At 44.2% G+C, this 14,617-nt stretch overlaps 1 protein-coding gene across 1 annotated transcript; it reads right to left on the reverse strand.

Annotated features, from left to right (window-relative positions):
- Positions 1-1,845: 1,845 nt before the first annotated feature.
- On the reverse strand, positions 1,846-14,617 carry LOC308196937 (uncharacterized protein C10orf143). The gene is made up of 4 exons (XM_080596701.1): positions 14,465-14,617; positions 10,508-10,648; positions 10,329-10,394; positions 1,846-6,870 (listed from the first exon to the last, which is right to left on the reverse strand). Exons 1-4 carry the CDS (start codon positions 14,537-14,539, stop codon positions 6,841-6,843), a joined length of 312 nt encoding a protein of 103 aa, XP_080452827.1. The 5' UTR covers positions 14,540-14,617; the 3' UTR covers positions 1,846-6,840.

Below are 14,617 nucleotides of genomic sequence, written 5' to 3' on the forward strand. Positions count from 1 at the left end.
TCCCATGGGGCAGTCCGACATCAAGGAAGTTGTTGTTTAGGTTTCTAAAAGCTATTATTTGAAAACTCCGATTCAGAAACACGGGTTGGTTTATTATAGCAAAGAACAGAGAACAGCATTTTCAAAACCTGATCAGTTTGCAGACCTTAACATGTGCATAGTCAAGGAATGGCAAACGTGGTTTTTAGGGCTGGTGAGGGCCTGTTGTTGGCAGCTGGTGAGGTTCAGATAAATGAATGCCTATTTGATCTGCCTGGGATGATTATTGATATTTTTATGGGGGGAAAAAAAAAAAGGCAAGATGGCCTGTGTTTTTCTTGCTTACTTGTGAACAGGCTGGGAGTGACTGCGGAGGGCAGAGCAGCCGGCCAGTCCTGCTGCCCCCAGCCTGCTGGCGAAGTGAACAGTAAGTGAATTAGGCTAGTATCATGGCCTAAACCAACTAAATCCAGTACAAAAATATTACATAGTATGGATAACGTATTTATGATTTCCATCCATTCATCCTACCAACTCACATTCACTCTTGCACCTTCTTACAAGGCTTAATGCTCTCCTCTTTGTGCTTTATACAAACCGATGTGCAATGCTATCCTGCCAAAATCACGTCCATCTATAAACAGAGGAACTTCTCCCTCAATACACGCAGGTGTAGGTGAGAAAAGAAGGCAAAAAGCAAGCACAAAATTCTCTTCACCCTCCCTTCCCCTTGTTCACAGTGTCGCTATTCCCAGGTACAGCTGCTGCTTTCCCAGGACCACGGGACCGTACGGTGTGGACAAGGTTACGCTTCTCCAGGGCAGACGGTTAAAATGTTTTCTCCAGAACTGTAACAAATGCAAGCAAGCAAGGTGATGTGTACTTATTTATCAAGCAGGTTTTATTTTTTTTGAAGATTTTTGCAGAAAGGGCAAGTTAAAGTAAGGGCTTTAAAGGGCAGTATGTGTCCTACCTGTGGTTTACTGGCTGTGCTCTGGGACTGGCTGTCCAGCAGGGCTTCATGGAGATAAATACCCCGTACTTTGGTTTCTCACTAAGCCTTGCGCACTAAGCCATACAACACAATGCAATGGGCTCTCTTTTGAGGGGTGAACAGACGAACAACCGAGGTTATGTCCACGCTAGTGGCCAATTTGACATGGTAGGTTTATTGTAGCAGCTTGTGTTATGGCCCGACACGTACGCAGGACGTTGTTTGGAGGTTTGGCTTTGGACTACCCGTAGCCTGCTGCCCTGAGCACAGCGGCCCCAAGGAGCAGCCAAGGGCTCCGACCCCGTGTGGGCAATGTGCACCGGGGCGGAGGTCCCAGGGCAGGCGGTTGTGAAGGAAGCCACTTCAGGAGCTAAAAGTGCGCTACCAACTGAAGCAATGCGTAGCAAGTGGCAGTGGGGGGGGGTGGGATTTGCTTCAAAACCACACTACTGCGAAGCAAAATGATAATCTACCCAAAGCAGTGGTAGTCTAAGGAGATCAGAGCTTAGACTCAGGAAGGTACCGAGGCACCTACGTTTTGACTCGAATCCACAGGAACTTAGGTCTGATCCTAAGGTGTTCCAATTAGTTGAGGAAAAACAAAATCTGGAAATGCAGATGGAGAAGATCAGTTGAAAAGTATTAATGTTTAACTCCCTATTAAACCAAGCCTGTAGAGGAATTACTTGTTGCAAAGTATTGATTCTGCATATCATTCATATATCTGGCCCATGAGGGGGAAAAACCATGCGGGCTATACTGCTCAAACGAAACTCCATATAAAATAAACCACAAACAGGTTTTATTTACCTTTATATCTGAGTGCCTGCAGAACACAATTCAATTATTAATGGAATAACAAAATCAGTCAGTTTCATACTGTAGCCAAAGTGGTGTTTAATGCTGCTGCTTTTTTGAGTAACAATTTACAAAATACAAAGATAAAAATATTATATAATCAAATTTTAGTCTGAATTAAAAAGACCATATGTTTATTTTACTATATACATGTAAATAAAGTAGCACTTGGGTTATCTTGTGTACAAACCACAGCATTAAGAAATATAAAGAGTATATAATATTTATCAATCAACCAAAATTTTCAGTTATACAAGGTGAAGAAAGTCTTACAAAAATAGTTTTGAGGTTCTACTGCTGATTTTACACAAATCTGCCTTAAAGAAATATTTATCTGTCCCAAACTGTATGGCATTCAGCTGCACCTCTTACAGTAACTTCATGATTCTGACTGACAACAAATCTTGAAACGAATTACCAATACAGTACATCTATTAAAAAAAAAAAAAGAACAACAAAAACCACTCCCCACACGCACACTGTTACAAGTCTTCAATAGATCGAACTATTTCAATCGCAGCTCGTTTTCATCATGGCTGATTTATAAATGCATTCCTTACCACCTTAGGCACGGAGGAAGGAATCACATCCTGGCCTAAAGAGTCTCTTTAAGGTTTATGCAGAGGAGTATGCATCCCAGGTGTGAAAACAATCACGGATGTCCACGAGGTTTCTGAACAGCTTGCCGTGTTCCTAGTCAGCTGGCAATACCAGCTAACAGTGCAGCAGGAATAAGCCTAGCAGCCGTTTTACAAGGACCAAAGGAAGCAGGCCCAAGGATATTCAGCAGGTGCTGCTCTGCCCCCAGTGAAGAGCTTGCAGAGGAAAATCAGCGTCACAAAGTGAGCAACATCTATTATTTCATTTCTGGATACTTTACACACAATATAACTAAAATTTACATCTATCCAGAATACTTTATTGACAGTAGCATTCCCAGAAAAGTAAGTAAAAATCTCAAGGGTTTTTTTAGCACTTACAGCCTCATGCAAAAAGGAAGAATGCAGAACACTGAAAAAAAGAGAGAGTGCAATTACCCCTCTGCGTCCTACCTTGAACTGCAATTCCCAGAGGCTTATTTTTATTTTTTAAATTCTCTGCAAACTCAAGAAAAACAGAAAAGCGGGAGCTGCTATTTTTTTAACAAATACTAGGTAGAGTAGCCTTATACTGTACAAATTAAGTATGACTACAAAAAAGAATTTAAACTCAAGTCAAACAGGAATTACTTCTTAAATAGTGAGGACACCAATGTTTAATAAGAAAGGAAAAGTCAAATAGCACATTCGCCTGATGCCTGGCACATTTTTGTATTGATAAACAAGCGTGAAGACAAAAATATCACTGGAAACTATCAGCATTTTCCTAATTTTTGTGATACCTGATGTTCAAGACTTAGCTATGAGGCAAAAAAGAATGCCCACAACAGAACATGGCATAAAACACTGTTTTTCTATTTGTAAAAAGTGTTTCTATTCAATACATGCCCTGTTTCTTAGACTCTTCCCATGTGGCTGTCTGCTGCTAGTCACTGGAGCATACAGGAGATTGAGCTGGGTGTTCCCAGCTGACCCAGTCTGGTGCTGTTGCAGTTAAATAACTAAGGAAAATTATCCTGGAAATTGAAATGGTAAGGAAGCAAGGATTAAAACACTTGTCAAATCTGAAGGAACACAAAGATACAGATAGGCTTTCTTGTAAATCTTTGCTAAGGAAGGAAGGCATTACATTTCTGTATCAAAAAGTACTTTGCGTACTCATTCTTTCATCACAAACTGTGTTATAATGCAGCAAAGATGGTAATGACCAAGTGTTTTTTCATTCCTTTTCAATACTGATGCATTTTATTTACAACACTCACTATAACTACATGACAATGATAATTGGGATAGACTGAAAAGGAAGGGAGCTTCCACTAGGTGGTCTACATCTAACTCCATTTGTAGAGTTCATTCTCCAAACAGATGAAATTGGTAGGGCAACAAAGTTTTTTATTTTATTTAAATATTACTAGAGAATTGCTCTGACATATTATTGCGCTCCTGGAGAATGTAAAAGGCTATAGTTAAATAACAAACAAAAACCCTTACTTGTGACCCTACATTTTACTCAAGTTTACTTTCTATAGCATAGCATTTAGAGATTCAAAATGTACTCATGAATAACATAACCACTGATCAATTAGATTTGATGTGAACTGCAGCCTCACGTTTCTAACAGTGTAAAGGAAGTACAACAGGCCATGGTCACGCTGCAGGTTACAGAGTAAAAAAATAGTATAAAGTTCTCCTATTTTCTAGAGCTGTATAGATGCAGTAATCTCCAAGGACAGACCTGAGAGTCACCGTGGACAGTGTAATAAAATACCTGTGCAGTGCACAGCAACAATGAGAAGGCTGATATGAAAAAATTACATTAAAATCGAACAGTAGTATGACTTCATCAGGCCTCTGTAATGCAGCCAGGAACTATGACCAATTCCCTGATTTATGTACGGTGAGACTTTACAAAAAACAAGTTACCGCCACTCTGAAAGGTGAAGAATTAAAAAGAACATGACAAAAACTACAAGGATCATAAGGAAAACCACTTGGTTCTCATCTTACCATATTCTATAGCAGATTAAAATACAGTTAAGTTTAAAGCAACAGAAGAAACAGAGGCACTAGTATCCGTGAATTCTTAACATGATGAAATTTGAATTATTTAAACAGAGAACACTCTTTTGGTTTGATGATACACAGAAATATTCCCTGTGTTTTAAACATGCTGGCATAATTATTTGCTCTTCTATATTCCAGCAGAAAATTTTTCTATCAAAGAGCCCAAGTGTACTTTTGATACTCTTGTCTTCAGATACCCTAAATTTGACTATGCACTGTTCTGCTAATTGTTGCTTGCCAAACATTTAGTCAATGAAGCATAATAGGTTTTCAGTCATTTTGCAGAGATTAAACTTGTAGATATCTTGTAGCCTTTTACATTTAGGTAGCTATTTCAACTTCTACAGCACAGAAACTGATACTTAGGCAACTTTTTTCTTGGCTGCTATTATTACCAGGATTTTAAAAATAAAAACTGGAAAATTGTGTAAAAATGAACTGCCCTCAAAATATGATCTAGTTATCTTAGTATTAATAACATGTAATTTCAGAGCAAACTCTGTCTTTACAAAACATTTCGTATTCCTATTTTGCATTAGTTGATAAACTCTGATAACAGTATATGGGAATTTGCTCATGCACTTCTATCGTTTCAAGAGAGAATACGTTCCTTTCCAGCTTTGATAGATACTATTGCTTGGCTCGACCTGTATTGGGAGCTGGAGAGTTCAGGATGAGTTTCTTACCTTCAACAAACAGGGCCAATACAATTTTTAAAACCACTGTGTTTCTTAGTGATGTGATCTTTGAACAGATTGTTCTGCTTCTGTGGCTGAAGAAGGTTTTGAGGCTTTTGAAAAAATTTGCACTTTGCAAAGATTTATTTTCAATGGATCTAAAATTTATATTGGCTTGGAGGAAATTTATTATTTCCTAACAGAACGCTTTGGATACCAATTTACTGCAGCTCTGCTTAACAGACTTATTCCCTCATTTTTAACTTAATTGAATTCAATATTTAGGAAGAAAATCTTCTTAATAAGAGTCAACTCAACTACAACTCCACGCACAATATGGGAAGCATTCTAAGACTGTGAAAAGCTTCGTCTAAGCATTTCACAGTATGATAAACCCCGCTGGGAAAGTAACGTTTAAAAGCCTGTCACTAGATCTTCGCAACTTTGGAGCTGCCATTTTAATTTGCACTGCCTAACGTCTGCTCTCAAACCAGGAGGGGCCAAACGCTCTTCTCCCTACGAGACCTGTTTTGGGCTGAACTCTGCCCAAAGGCTCAGTGGCAGCAGGGCACAGCTATGGCTCAGCAGTTCTCCAGACAGCGGAGATTGCTTTCTGCACGAGCTTTGGCAGGTCACAGCCATTTCCCTCCAATGCAGAGGGTTAACGTGCTGCTGCTCGGTTCTGAGATTTAGGACCTGAAGCAGCCACTGAAGTGTCACATCCAGGCAGGACAACTCAGAGACTGAAAGGAGGCTCAGGACAACTTAAGAGACTAAAAATCTGAATGTGTTAAAAAATTACATAGCCCTACATACTGCCAAAATGTAGAGGAAATTATTTGTGGCCAGCCAATAAAATCATGTTGGATAACAAGCTCAAACTTCTCAAACAGCTTTGTTCTAATATTACCATAACTGCAAAGGAGGAGTCCGAGTGTCAAATGGTAGCTTCAGCAACTTTGAGAGAGCTGCCTAGATCTAAAATACCATCCATCTTTGCATTATAGTGTTGTTCAAATAATACTGATTTTTCTTTTAGATACGTACCTGTCCCATTCACAAACTACACTCGTTACAAGGTAGATGTTTAGTGTGTCCGAAAGGTTCCTGATCTGGATGCATACTTTGGATTTTGACGTAACATTAAGTTTCAACAGGACTTTTACTGGCCTTTGCATAGCTGCAAAGCTGATTAGCTCTCTGTCTAAAACTGGTCCTCCCATTTCTGCCTGCTTACACAGAGCTGAGCTAAAAACTCAGTCCCTGTACCACCGTACACACAAGGACCACCTCCCAAGAGTATCAGAGAAAGTGCCCAAGACAGACAGTAAAATACCTTGTATCAGCATGATCTTTGATCCAGTCCCAGGTGCAGACTGGGCCAAAGACTAAATGAGCTTACCTATCCTAAAAAGTTAAATCAAATATATATTTTTGGTACCTACTGAGCTATCTTAAAAGCAGAAGCATTTTTTCAAGTGTAGAAACAATGACATCTGCAATTGTACACGGGAAGAGTAACGCGTACAGCACACTGCTGCATGCTGAATACCACGGCCAAATCCACGCCGGGAGGGAAGGTACAGATATCCAGCTGTACAGTGCTCACAGGGGCGCCTTTAGCATTTAAAAAGTAAAGCAGTGTTGCTGAGCTGCAGTCTCTCAATCTCTAGAAGCCCAGGATATGATTGAAGTGTCCCTGAAATGACAAAATTTCACGTCACTAAATATTATCAAAAAGTGAAGTCTTAGGATGCATTTTCAAACTTAATTTTAAAAGAAAGTGACAGTTCCACTAACAGCACCACAATGTTCCCTTTTTTCCTGAAGAACTAGGGACAACTAACAAAATCAAGAGTATACAAGAGTATAGACAATTTTAACATCATACTTGCATAAGGAACACCAGATACCTTATTCTATTTAACAATCAAATGTTTAAAGCTTTTGAAAATAGAACTGAAATTTAGTTTTGTGGTGGCAATTTCTATTTTAAACTTAAATTCACATTGGTTTATATCACATTGTGTTTGCTTAAATAATGTACTCATGGTAATACTTTCACAGCAAAGAGCTTCATCTCTAGTTATCGTGTAGCACAGAAAACTCTTGGGAATGATGATGTTCTTCTCACCCCTAAAACCCTGCCTGCCTTCCTTCTTTCCTGCATAACACTTCACCCAAATAGTGACATCAGTCCAAAGAAAGGTTAAATATTTGCAGCTAGCAAAGAAGTACTCTTTACTCAAATTGTGTTAAACTTCATGGCACATAGGGTAAAACACAGCATTGAATGAGTTCAGTAAAGCTGGTGTTAGTGAAGTTCCTCCAACGATGACCAATTCGCTTTATAAATATTAGGATTTTTTGACACAAAATACAATGCTGATAAGACTACCAACAGCCATGTAAAATGGTCTCAACCCTGTATGCTTCGTGTTTGCCATACTCCAGTTTGGATGTTTTAATGTTTTTGAATTTCCCTACCCCCAGCAGAATACAATTTCTTAGAGGATTTTAACATTATTATTATGAAAAAAATTACAACACGATTTATCTTGCTACCTGTGGGCTCCTCGCTTATGTTTGTTTCAGCTGTTGTGAGGGACTTCCACGATGCATCTCAACCTCTGTGACAATCTGATTTTCCTGAGCTGAATTTTAACTCTGAAGAAAGTTATCTGAGCTCAAATCAGATTACTACACGTTGTACTCGTAATATAAGCTTTTTATTATTTTAAGAATAAAGATAATTTACTAAGATAACTCCTACGAAATTTATCAAAATATAACTGCATTACCCGTTGTGGTACTGGCCACAAGTAAGGGATCACCTGAAGAGAACAGAGCTAACAAATCCATACGGTCAGTTCACCATCAGGAGTTAGAGGGCTTAGGGCCGAGCGATGCTGTGAATGCCAGGACACTCACGTGAGCCCCTTCCATCAGGATGGTGTCAGGAGCTCAGCACAACACGAATTTAGCTACCCGCTAACACAGTTCCAGCTGCTCTAGGCCCGCCTTTGTGTGGCAGTCAGTGTAAACCAACAAACTCTGCTGACTGGAACCGGGAGCCAAAGAGAATCCCCCCTCTCTGCAAAAGCAAGCCATCAATGCAAAAGCAGTCAGGTTTTTCTTTCATCCGCAGATTGTTCCAGGCCCATGACTCAAATAATAGAGAAGTGAATATATATGCTAGCTTGCTTATTCCATTACCAAACACTGCATCTTACTACTTAAACTCTATTTTGTATTTGACATTATGCAACAGATAGGGATAAACTTTTTCCCCACTACAGGGAAAATCACGGAAATCAGAATTTCATAAAATTCAGTCACATTTTAAATTACCCTGCTTTAAGCAAAGCAGTTTCTGTTTCAACTCAATGACACGAGGCTAATTTAGCAAGAAGTCTAGCAAGCAGCTACACAAGGGCTCCAGATTTGAATAACGCCAACTTGAGCTGCTATTTTGCCAGCACAGGACAGTTAGTAGGGAAATTCTTTACTTTTGAGATTCCAGTTCTCACTCAGTAGTTGGCAAATTGTTTTCCTTGGTTCTTACAGCTGAAGCTGAAAAGCATTTAAAAGTGAACAGGTCATCCATTATACCCAAACTTCAGAAAATGAGCGTTTGTTGAAGAGGTGAATTATACAAACCCAGGTAACTCAGGGTGTATTTTTGATTTCAAGTTCATTACTACACCAGAGGAAAAAAACATCAAGCTACTCTGACATGTTACTACTTAAACCAGGAATGGTCTTACTTGGAATTATGATATTTATATTCGTGTTACATGAAAGTGGTGTTAATTTCCAAAATTCAGTGTTTAACAGTAGAGAAGAATTTTACGAACTCTGATATTGGCATTGTAGTTCTGTAAGGTAACAAAACTGACTTCTAACGTGCCAGTTTGGGTTTTAATCCCAACATCTTCTTTACGGTCTCCATGCCCCCAAAGAAGGTGATGTACCTGAAAAGCTCAAACGGTAGTTCACATATTTGGTCATACTGATTTCTGCTCATAATAATTACTCCTGAAGTCAGCCCTAAATCTGGTTTTCATTTTATTTTAAAAGACAAGCAGAAGTAAGATAACACAGTAAATGCCTGTTCAGTAACAACTTCTGATTTATGACAGAAACCTCAGTCTCGCAGCATTCAATGGAAACTCTGCCACCAGCTCCATCAGACTGAAGATTCTGCTACGAACATTCAGCCTTTTGGAAGAAACGCATGGCACTCTCCCAAACTTCTTATTTTTGGCTCTCTAAGGAATCCTGCATGTTCAAAAGCTACTCAACTTTTGAGTAGCTCCCACACACTTAAGAGACTTCCGAAACTTTGGTTAGAAAATTTACATGACAAATGAACCTGTGGGAATGCTATAACCTCCTTCACTGCTCACTGCTCCCAGCCGTTCTCTCTTGTGGGTTTGGTCGTTTACACATGGTAAAAAAGAAAGTGGTTAAGATCACCGTCATCTTAGTGGGAGATCCTTGTGCTCCTATTGCTCTTTGTGCCAAATCACAGCCGTGACTCCTGCCTACACAAACACCAAAGCTGGTTTCGGCCAGCTTACTTTGGATATCAAGACAGCTCCGAAGTCAGCACTATTCGGCTGTCCGAACACTTGCATTGTTTTTCAGAAAAGTCAAGCTGTCTGCAGCAAGCTCTGATGGTTACTGCTTCGTTAGCTAGCATGTTTAAAACTAGGTCTAGTACACCTACAGGGCAGTGCTTTCAGGCGAGGTCTACTGTTTGGAAAGGAAATGTCCAATTAGAGGAAAAAATATGACATAGAACGGGATTCCTGAGTGTTTTATTATGATTCAGTATATCAAGGAAGATATAAAAATGGGGGAGAGGAAGTTGTTCGTTACTGTTTGCTTCTGTTACTTCCTAAACTCTGCTTTTTAGAGAGAATTTGACAAATGTGTTTGCTGCCTCCATATTTTCCAACTGCTGCTGCAAACATATTAGTTTGTACTCTGCTGGCATACCTGAGAAATGCTAAATCAATCTGCCTTCTTTTATTTACATGCTTTATTCCTGAGAAATGTAATTGTGGTTTTTATTAACTTTATGTTTTATGGATCTAATGCTTAAGAACAAGTCTATCTTTCATGCCACAGAAAGAAGGTTAATACACTTACAGATTCTCCAGCAATACATCTCGGGCAAGGCTGGGCAGTACCTCTGCTTCCTTGGTTTTCAAAAATCTAATTAACAAAAACACGTACAAAACCATAAAAAGGCAATTATTTGCAATTTTATTATAAAACTTATTTTAAACGTGCTCTAGGAATAGATATGGTCGACGGTGTAAACATACCATGGAATTTGGCTTTGTCTTTGTATCCCACGGACCGCAGCCAGAGGAGAGTTTCTGTTTGGAATCCAGCTCCATAGCACAGTCAATGAGGCGAGCATCGGCCTCGTTTGGGAAGGTTTCTAACAGCTTGCACACCCGCTTCTGAAAGAATCAAAAGCAATATTTACATATCTTTGCAAGGCATAGGACACTGAGTACCAGGCCGCAGGATTTCATTGTTTCTGGCTGATAGGCACCTCGTGTTCATTTGGAGGCCCGCTAAGTACCGTAAGTCAGGAAAACGCAGCCTGTCGGGGGCTAGGCCAACACAAAAACTTTGTGTTTAACCGTGTCACGCAGGACGAGCAGGGAAACAGACAGATCTCACCAAACATCTCTGCGACTCAACTTCGGAAACTGGGGATAAATTGCCACTGGGAAGAGAGGCTACGTCACCCTTCAGTCATGTATAATTTAGGATGGGGCTTATCAAAGGAGCAGATCATGGGAAGTTCTGTGAAACGGCTAATTAAATGGAGGAAACGGAAGGAAAACCCTGAAGCCAAGTCAGACAGCTACGAAGAGATAGTTTGTAATGAGCTCTCTGCGTCTCCTTCCGCAAGCTGCCCCCTTTTGCAGCTTCCCCCCGCCACACAGACAGCGAACGTCCTGCTTCTCACCTGGACCATTCATTCCCTCTGGTTTTTGGATTTCCTGCACGTCGCAAGCACTCCGCCCGGAGCGGGCTGTCCGAGCCAGGGCTGCCTTTTGCATGGTTCTCAGAACCCCAGGGCAAGGCCAGGGGCCCGCAGCAACGCCGCTTCCCTCGCTTCCCTACTGTCAGAGGCACGTTGCGAGCTGAGAGCGTTGAGGTGCCGGGTGCGGGCGGCCCCGATCGGAAACCTCGAGAAGGGCGCCCTCGGCCCAGCAACGGGGGCATGGCCCGGCCCCCGGGGGCTCCCAAAATCGTGGCAGCAACTTAATGGCCTAGCGAGCAGCTTCGGAACCGACACAGAAACACCTCGGGGCCCGACTCTGCCTGAATTCCTCGGAGACGCGCAGGCGTTTGAGATGCTTTCCTAATGCCTTTCTGAACAAACTTTGTTTAAGGAATAACAATATTCGATCTCTTTCACAAGCACGTGATTTCACAGGCAAGAGCTGCGCTGCCGCAGAACTAACAGACTACTGAAGCATGGAAACTAAATTTAAAAATTTGAATACGTTATGTAAAAATAAAATGGATCAATACAACGGGAACCTCGGCGGAAAACAGTTGAAACGAGAACACTACCAAGGAATAGAGGATATTTGGACGGGATGTAAATCAGAAAGTGAAATATGTATTGTACTAAGAAAGTGAATAATATAATAACAAAAAGTCTGACAAGGTCCTCTAAAGGCAGACCGCCTTCCGCTGGGAAAACATTCTCTTCCCTTTGTTGCTGCACAGCTCGTCCTTTATTAAAAGCGACGGCGCGGTGGTACAGCAGCAGAGCTGGCAAGATGTGGGAGATGAAGGCGAGGAGGAAAAAATGATGTACTGCCACGTATCAGAAGAAATTTGGCTTATTAAAAATAAATTCAAAGTATTGTTTTTGGGGGGTTTAAGATATTTAGCATCAGCGACAGGAATCCAGCATACAGAGGAGCTGCCTGACAATCTTATCGCACCGATGCCAAGACAATTTGGGGAAGTTTCTAGCAGAGGCTGGCTTCAGGGAAGGCTTCACCCTCCGGAATTCTCTCGTAGGAAAGAAACCATCGATACATCAGTCCTGCCTGCGAACAGACCATGCTTAGAGCGGGACTCAAAGAGCCTGTGATTAACAAGGATCAACGAGCGAGCTAGGCAAAAGGCAAGCAAGGATTTCGTCAAAACGACTGATTTTGTTAGGGAGTGTGGGCTACATCTCCAGCTTGGAAACAGCGTTTAGGACAAGCAGCAGCACTTCACATCGTGTCCCCGAACAGGCAGAAAAGAGCTCTGCCCACAGAGGAGATGCTCTAACCCTCCTCCAGCTGGCCAGGCCTGCAAGCGCACCCGTGTTTTCACTGCTGCTGGAAGGATAAAGGCCTCACTGAGATGCTGCTTTTCAGAAACAGACACCAAACCGGCGCAAAACCCAGCTGTGTACAAACACCTGTCCCAAACGCAACTAAGGATGTTTTAAGAAAGTCGTCACAAGCAATGACTGGTTTGTTTGCCAAACTTTTGGAAGCCTGACTAGCTTCTGCGTTGTGTTTCCTAAACAGCTGTCCTCCAGGTATGAAAACGGGTCTCCGCCCAGCTTGGCTTCATGTGCGTTTAGCTCCCCTGGGTACCTTTATGGGAAGGGCAACGGTGGCAGCGGGTGGATGCTCCCTCCCCATCACACAGACCCAGCGTCCCAGTGAAAGAGACGCAGGCGGCTCCGTCTGGGAAAGCAGAAGGAATGCGAGGTCCGTGCAGGTCCCTGTTTGTTGTCCAGTGCAAACCAGAACACACCGCGTGCACAGCCCTAGCCTAGAAAACCTTGTCTTCTTCCTTGAGTCACAGAGCATCCCGATCTGGGACCCACAGGGATCACCGAGTCCAACTCCTGGCTCCACACAGGACCACCCAGAAATCAGACCATGTGTGAGAGCGTTGTCCAAACGCTCCTTGAACTCCGGCAGCTCAGTGCCGTGCCCATGTCCCTGGGGTCCTGTCCCAGTGCCCGACCACCTCTGGGTGCAGAACCTTTCCCTAACCCCCAGCCTGAGCCTCCCCTGTCCCAGCTCCACACTGTTCCCTCAGGTCCTGTCCTCAGAGAGCAGACCAGTAAAGGCCTCTAAAAAGCACAACTCCATCACGTCTCCTCCGCGCTGCTCTGCGCAGGAACGCACTGAACTGGCAGGAGAAAAGTTCTCTCATTAAAGCCGCCTTGCAGAGCTTGGCGCAGGCGTTCTGCTACCTACGAGGTGCGGCTGCAGTTGCAGGCTGCTCTCTGTTGCGGAGGTTTGAGGGGATTTCGCCTCATCTCACCTCGTTAATCCTGCCAGCTCAGCAGGAAGGGACCTGGGGGTGCTGGTGACAGCGGGCTCCACGTGAGCCAGCAGCATGCCCTGGCAGCCAAGAGGGCAAACCACATTTTGGGCTGTATCAAACACAGCGTGGCCAGGCGGTCAAAAGAGGCGATTCCCACCAATACTCAGTGTTGGCACAGCCCCACCTTGAATACCGGGTGCAGTTCTGGTCTCCGTGATATAAGAAGGATGCTGAGGTCCTTGAGAGCATCCAGAGGAGAGCAATGAGGCTGGTAAAAGGGATGGAAAGCATGACCTGGAAAGTATGGAAAGCATGAGGAGAGGCTTCCTAGTGAGGTGGCTGGTGCCCCGTGCCTGTCAGAGTTCAAGAGGCAATGCCCTCGATAATTTTGGTTAGCCCTGCAGTGGTCAGGCTGTTGGCCTCGGTGATCTTTGTGGGTCCCCTCCAGCTGAACCGCTCTGTTCTGCCATCCTGTGGGGCTTGCCTTAGAGGGCACGCTGCGATCCCTGCACCCGAAGAAAGCTGTCATTCGTCTCCCTAACCTCAAAAGCAGGAGAAGCGCGTTCTTTTCCGTGCAGCCCCGCCAGGCGCGGCCAGAGCCTGTAAGCTCACCGCACACAAGCCGCCCTTATCTAGAGGCGGTTATTTCCCGACGGGCGAGGCCGGCCCTGGCCGTGCGAGCGCTGCGCTGCCCGCGGGAGGCCGCTCGCCAGCAGCCCCGGGGCGCGCTTCTCGTGGAGCCCCGCGGCCCGGCGGCAGAGCCCGGCGGCGGCTCTCCCCGGGGGGACTCGGCCGGGCCGAGCGCAACCCCCGGACCCCCGCCGCCAGGGGCCGCCGGCTCCCCCCGGCCCCGCGCGGCCGCTTCCCGGCGGCGGCCTAGGGCCGCTGCCCGCCCGCCCCGGCCCCGGCCCCGGCCCCTGCCCGGCCCCTGCCCGGCCCCTGCCCGGCCCCGGCCCGGCCCCACTCACTCGCGGCGGCTCCCCCGGCTCCGCAGCGCCCGGCGGCCCCCGGCGGCCCAGCGCGGGCAGCGGCAGCGCCTCCATGGCGGCGGGGCCACCGCAGCCCCCGGGCGCTGCCGCCCGCCCGCCGGGGCGGAGCCGGGCCGGGGCCGGGCCTGGGGC

Source organism: Anser brachyrhynchus (assembly GCF_964034855.1).
Source record: "Anser brachyrhynchus genome assembly, chromosome: 6".
Classification (NCBI taxonomy): Eukaryota; Metazoa; Chordata; class Aves; order Anseriformes; family Anatidae; genus Anser; species Anser brachyrhynchus.

Coding starts and splice junctions, on each gene's coding strand:
- LOC308196937 (XM_080596701.1), bottom strand. CDS start 14,539: ATGGAGGCGCTGCCGCTGCCCGCGCTGGGCCGCCGGGGGCCGCCGGGC. Junction 10,395..10,507: donor AGACAAAGCCAAATTCCATG/GTATGTTTACAC, acceptor TTTGTTAATTAG/ATTTTTGAAAACCAAGGAAG. Junction 6,871..10,328: donor GATGTATTGCTGGAGAATCT/GTAAGTGTATTA, acceptor TTGTCATTTCAG/GGACACTTCAATCATATCCT.